Genomic DNA, 6,141 nt, shown 5'->3' on the forward strand with positions numbered 1-6,141 from the left:
TTTGCTTTGATCTTACTTTGAACTGAATAATATAGTGCTAGGCCTCTAGTGAATAAAGCTTCTATTTTGTTTAACTGGAGAAAAGTGTGCCGCTATGCCACACTATCTACACCCTCCCCTTTTTCAAAATCCTAGATCCACCCATGTTTGAGTGAATGGACAGAAAATATGTTGGTCCTCTAGGGGGAGAAGTAGATTAAACTTTTTTTTTTTTTCCTGAGCATACAGAATAGATGAGTTCTTGCAATGAATTTTACCTGCTTTCTCTGAATGATAATTTTTCTTTGTGAGTCTTATGCTGCAGTCCACACACACTGAAGTGACTAACTCCTATTGAAATCTAATAAATCTAGGCCTTTGTCTGATTGTCTCATCTAAAATGCTGCTTTTTTTTTTTTTTTTTTCCCTCTGTAGGTGTCAGTATGGCCATGAGGAAACTTGGAAGTATGGCCAAACCAGATGTTTATATCAGTAAGGATGGAGATACGATCACTGTGAAAACAGAGAGCACCTTTAAAAACTCAGAATTTAGCTTCAAACTGAATGAGAAATTTGAGGAACTTACATTAGATGGCAGGAAAACTCAGGTCAGTACCTCAGACTTCCTTCTGAATAACCTCAAACCAGTGGATACCCTTCTATGACCCCTACTTGCATCAAGTATTGCCTTACTTTGTATGTGTGGCTAGCATGCTGATGACAAGCCCCATTGATCTCAGTTCTTCTACACTAACTGCCAGTGGAAAAAACACTGAAACAAAATAAAGCCATGTATGTCTAGTTAATCACTTTCTCATTGCAAAACAGTGATATTTAGTGTGTTTAATTAAAACTGACAGATGTATAAATACATATTAAACACTGTCAGTGGCACCTCTATCAAAAATAGGTGTGGGATTTGTTATCACAGCTAATCTTAAAGCATAATCTCTTGCACTTGCGCAACATTTTTCAGTGTGCATTGGATAGACCTATAAGGATATGCAAGTCTGACTCCCTGTTCCTGAACTCCACAGACTGAAAGTGCCTTTCCATTTTAGTTGGAGGAATTGTTCATGATTAGGAGTGGATGAGAATGAATAAAACGTAATCTCTTTGAATGTGCTAAAAGCATAGGGTTGTAAGAGACTTCAGCTTTGTCCACAGATGCAGGATTTGCTAGCCCTAACCCATACCAGTTAGTTGGCTTGTCAAAGCTGGATAGGCATCTGTCACATTGTTTGGATTCGGTGCACTGGCCAAAACTCTTCCCTAGCTCAATTATGCACTGTCATTACATGTGCCCAGTGCAAAACCAAACACCAGTGACAAAGGCCTGAGCACAATTTAAACTGTGCATGCTGTAGCAGCTTTATTATATTCAGTGACTAGTAGGACACATTCCTAGATAAGTGGCAGAGTAATGTAAGAGCAAGAACCATCAAAAAAACTTAAAGTGAAAATTTGGGACTTATAGAAAAACTCCTTGGGCCTTCAGCAGGGCTAGGATTTCCTCTGTGGAGTAAAAGAGTTAGAGTGCATCACATTATCAGAACTTTACTGTTGAGCTCAGAGTCATTGTCTTTATTTGCAGACCCTTATCACCTTAACTGATGATAACACATTGCACCAACTTCAGACATGGGATGGCAAGGAATCCACAATAACTCGGAAAATAGCGGATGGGAAATTAGTGGTGGTAAGTAACTTAATTCTTGCTTTCTGATCATTGACTTCTGTAAGGCTATAGAGGCAAGCAGCTGGTGCATGAGTGTTGTCCCCTGCTAACCCTCTTGTCACTGAACACTATGTCCACTGGGGCCCAAGCCCCCAGATTCTTCAGCAGGCAATGGCCTGCTCTAGCCTCCTGACCACACCTCCCAACTTCCAGTTGCCTGCTGGTAGTCTGAGAGGCTATTATACAGTGACTCAGTGGGCCATATATTTGATAAACCTGGGCTGTATTTTTCTATACTATAACTTAAAAGGAAACTCAGAATCTATATTTGCATTCCTATTGATAATTGCATTCCTGTGTTCTGTCCTAATTTAAACTCTATGCAATGTAATTCACGTATCATTTTTTTTTTTTTCTCTAGGAATGCAATATGAATGGTGTCAAATGTATTAGAACCTACAACAAAGCATGAGGATCATGTCTCTATCTCTGCACTGAGCTGGACTTCCTAACAACAGTTCAGTGAACAAACTTACTGTACACTCCATTTTTATCTTTTCCCAGCTGTCCAGTATTCCAGTGGACTAAACAGCTATGTGCAATCATATTGCAAAGCCATGATGTAACTACTCTGAAGTGTTGTGGCCATTTAAATAAATTTTCTTAAATATATGAATTAGAGCTGCTTTCAATATGGTGAATTAAAAAAAAACACACAACCTTTAAGTGAAGTCTATTTAATTAGAGCTGAGTTACAGAATAGAGTCTACAATTAGAGTCAAATGAGATAATGTCCATGTAGAATACTAAAGCACAGGTAATGGCAAATTGTATTTGAGTTTGACTGTTCATATTTAATTGATAAAGGTAATAAATCAGTTTTTCAAATGGTGTGATCCATTTATAATGGTGCAAGAACTTTGTGTGTTACTGTCTGCCTTTTGCAAAAAGAACAGGGCTGCGCTGGGATAACTGAGAGAAATGTAGGTTTAAGCAAAAAAAGTACATTTTTAAGGTATCTTATTTTTATTAATGAGCCTCAAATCCCATTACCCAAAGAGTCAGATCATATATTCAGGTGCTAACAGCAGTGGGCTAACTTGGGCAGGGCAATTGGGACAGCTTCCCGGGTGGAGAGGGGCAGTAGGGTAGAAAGAAACAGCTGCTGCTACAGCCACACAATTGTTCAGGGAGCCTGGGGGCAACCAGACATCACCACTGCCCCTGTGCCTAGGAGCTGCGTTAGGTTTTCCTGAAATTGAAAGCCTAAGTTTTGCTGGCTCAAAAATTTGGTAATGGAGTTTTATATGCTTTCAAGTGTCAAATAAATAATCATAAATATTAATGGTGTAGAGTTATTACTTTTTATAACAGTTGGGAAACAGATAAAGAGCTGTGTAGGAGAATACCAATTTTATAGGAATTACTGGTGCTATCAGACTGGCCTAGCCTGTCCTGAAAACTAGAATTGGCTAGCTAAATATGATAGGAGGATTTCTAGGGCCCCTGAAAAATGTTGCACTTAAGATGTGATTAACCAGTTAATCACATCTTAAGTAGTGACCTAGCCACATGTTCATTCAATTAATGACATGATAAAACAGGGGATAAGCCACGAAGTTATTACACAAGAAAATACACAAAATAATAACTGTAATAATTGTGGCTGGTTCCTGTCATGCCTTAGATTGAATGTGTAGCCAGTGCTTCCAGCCTTAGGAGCACACTAGAGCCCTTCAAGACTCCAGTACATTACCCAGGCTGGGGTCACTGGTCAGTAATGTTTCTGCCATATGGTCAATATATTAAAAAACAACACTCCATAAAAGGCCATCAGTCTCATTCCTCATTTGCATCTTGAATTGATATCATCAGCTGAATCTTTAAAGAAAAGGAAATTTATTGCTTACTCTAACTGAATATCGTTTTGTATAAAATACAAAAATAAAGTCAGAAAAAAATATTTCCACTCAGATTTCTGTCTATTCTTTCCATAAACTACTCCATTCATGAAATTACAGCCTCTGAGAAAGTTACTGGGCATTTCCCTTCTCATGACTAATGTTTTTTGTGAGGTCTCCAGGAAATCCTTTATTCAGGGAAGTGTATGAGCATCTCCTTTTGCCTTCTGTATCTGAATTCTTCCTTCAGCAGATCCCTGCTGGATCTTCATTATCAAGTGTCCTCTTCTATAAGAAAAATTACAAGACTGATCTGTCCCTATTCTGAGGGCATTACATGTAGTATGTTAAATTTATAGAGTAGTCTGGAGCTTCTCAATAACTTACACCCCAGAACTGTGTTGCTGCAGAACTGATGAGTCCCTCTGGCGATTGCTAGTAGTTCATTCTGTACATCTGATTGGATTATGGCTTCTGTCAGTACTGAGGTAGCCAGAAATCTGTTTTGTAAACACTCTCCTGTAGAGTATAGATCACTAAATTTACTGGTGCATCCCTGATCCCTTATACAGCAGTTAGATTCTGACCCACAGAGGCCCTGGAACCCCAGTTTTAGAGGTAGAAGCTCATGCTATTGGCTGTTCAACTGCTTTATAAAATTTTGCATCTGTTTATATTAATGCTCTGTTTTTATGAAACAATTTCCTCCAGATGCACTATTAGAGGAGAAAGGAAATGATGATCAATCATTGCATTTATTTTTAATCTGATGTGTTGATGAGGCTATCATCTACCAGTTCGGGGAAGTTAACAGTATTGCCTTTCTATCCTTAATATACTTTTTGTGTTTGTTTTATTCTCAGAAGAAAACAAAGCATAGGAGTAGCATGTGGAAATGAAGTACAGTACAAGCCAAAACACATTGTATTCTGTCAAAGTTATTCTTAATTAATCACATTTTCACAGGGAAAACATTTCCTTTACATTGTTTATTGGCCTTGAATAGTACTGACAGATTTCAGTAGGAAGGATATTCAGTTGCATCTCACAATACCATTTCACTGATAACTTTACTAATGTTATGACCATACATAAACATGGAAAAAGCATTTATGATCCAATGTCATGTGTTTTTTTTAGTATAATGTTTATTGAAATAACTCCAGAAGTACAACATCTTTCACGCACATCATACAGCATTAAGGCATAGATCAAATGAAGGATTTAGGTGTCAAAAACTTAGGTGCCACTTTGCCGAACTTTTAGGGGCCTGGCACCCAGAATGGAATCCAGAACACAATGTTAAGCCCCTAGACTTCCTATAGTGGGCCTCAGAATAACCTCAAAAAGTGAAGTGCCTTAGAACAGCCATCCAAACAGACTACGTGCTGTACAGGGAGCTGCCTGAAGCTAGCCAATAGGAGGCTAGGGGGATGTGTCCTAAACTATTTTGTATCTTGGGACACTAATTTAGAATTGCAAGTAGGCGTCTCTATCTACTTGGGACCCACCATCTACAGCCCTCTCCTGAAATTATGGGCCTAAAATATTTCTCTTAAAGGAAAGAGCAGAACTTACCCTTTTCTTTTAAAATGTAACTTTCCTCAGATAAGTCAGTCTTGGTCCTATAGCTTTCCACTGTCACCAACAGTCATATGTAAGCACCACAACTCTGTGCAGTCACGTAAGCCTCTGCTCATGCTGTTGCCCTCTCTGGGGATTGATTGCTTGCCCATCCCTGTTTTAACTTCCAGGGCAATCCCAAGTGGCATGTCCAGCTAGTCCTCCTAATTAACATCTGGGTCCTCTTGCCCTTCTCTCTGATTGCTCAGTCCTGCTGAATGGGTACAGTCTGCTGTATTCATTGTTCTTTGGCCCGTCAGTCTTACCTCAATCCTAAGGAAACTCTTTGAGAAGATCATCATGGAGCACATCTGCGATGGGCCAGCCTCAGAGATGATGCTCAAGGGCAACCAGCACGGTTTCATTAGGGGCAGGTCATGTCAGACCAATCTGATTGCCTTTTATGATCAAGTCACAAAAACCTTGGATGCAGGTGGTGCCATGGATGTAGTCTTTCCGGACTTCAGCAAGGCCTTTGACACCATCTCCCACCCCATCCTCATTAAGAAATTGGGTGACTGTGGCATTGATGCCTACACAGTCAGGTGGACTGCAGATTGGCTGAAGGTTCGTACTCAGAGGGTAGTGGTAGATGGGTCATATTCAACATGAGGAGAAGTGGGCAGCGGAGTCCCCCAGGGCTCGGTCCGTGGGCCCGCGCTGTTCAATGTCTTTATCAGCGATTTGGACGATGGGGTGAAAAGGACCATTTAAATTTGCAGTTGATACCAAAATTTGGGGTGAGGTGAGTACACTAGTAGGGAGGGAAAGACTGCAGCAAGTCCTGGATAGGTTGCAGGGGTGGGCTAGCAAAAATAGGATGCGCTTCAACACTGACAAGTGCAGGGTGCTGCACTTGGGCAGTAGTAACCAGCAGCACACTTATAAGATGGGAAACTCCCTTCTTGAGAACACGGAGGCAGAAAGGGATCTTGGAGTCATTATTGACTCCAAGATGAA

General features: G+C 40.1%; 1 protein-coding gene and 1 long non-coding RNA gene across 2 annotated transcripts in view; both read left to right on the plus strand.

The window, feature by feature from the left end:
• Window positions 1–3,002, plus strand: part of LOC109319880 — a 28,886-nt gene extending 25,884 nt beyond the window's left edge. Inside the window, exon 3 of the long non-coding RNA XR_002103657.1 lies at window positions 2,904–3,002. This is a non-coding gene — a long non-coding RNA (uncharacterized LOC109319880). The remainder of the gene's footprint in view (window positions 1–2,903) is intronic.
• The window catches only part of LOC109319873 (myelin P2 protein-like), a 6,705-nt gene extending 3,703 nt beyond the window's left edge, over window positions 1–3,002 (plus strand). Inside the window, exons 2-4 of the mRNA XM_019549698.1 lie at window positions 415–587; window positions 1,574–1,678; window positions 2,079–3,002. Of these exons, the coding sequence (XP_019405243.1) occupies window positions 415–587; window positions 1,574–1,678; window positions 2,079–2,129 (329 nt within the window). The 3' untranslated portion in view covers window positions 2,130–3,002. The remainder of the gene's footprint in view (window positions 1–414; window positions 588–1,573; window positions 1,679–2,078) is intronic.
• Window positions 3,003–6,141: the final 3,139 nt, after the last annotated feature.

This window comes from Crocodylus porosus, unplaced genomic scaffold (genome assembly GCF_001723895.1).
Source record: "Crocodylus porosus isolate Cpor-Errol unplaced genomic scaffold, CroPor_comp1, whole genome shotgun sequence".
Classification (NCBI taxonomy): domain Eukaryota; kingdom Metazoa; phylum Chordata; order Crocodylia; family Crocodylidae; genus Crocodylus; species Crocodylus porosus.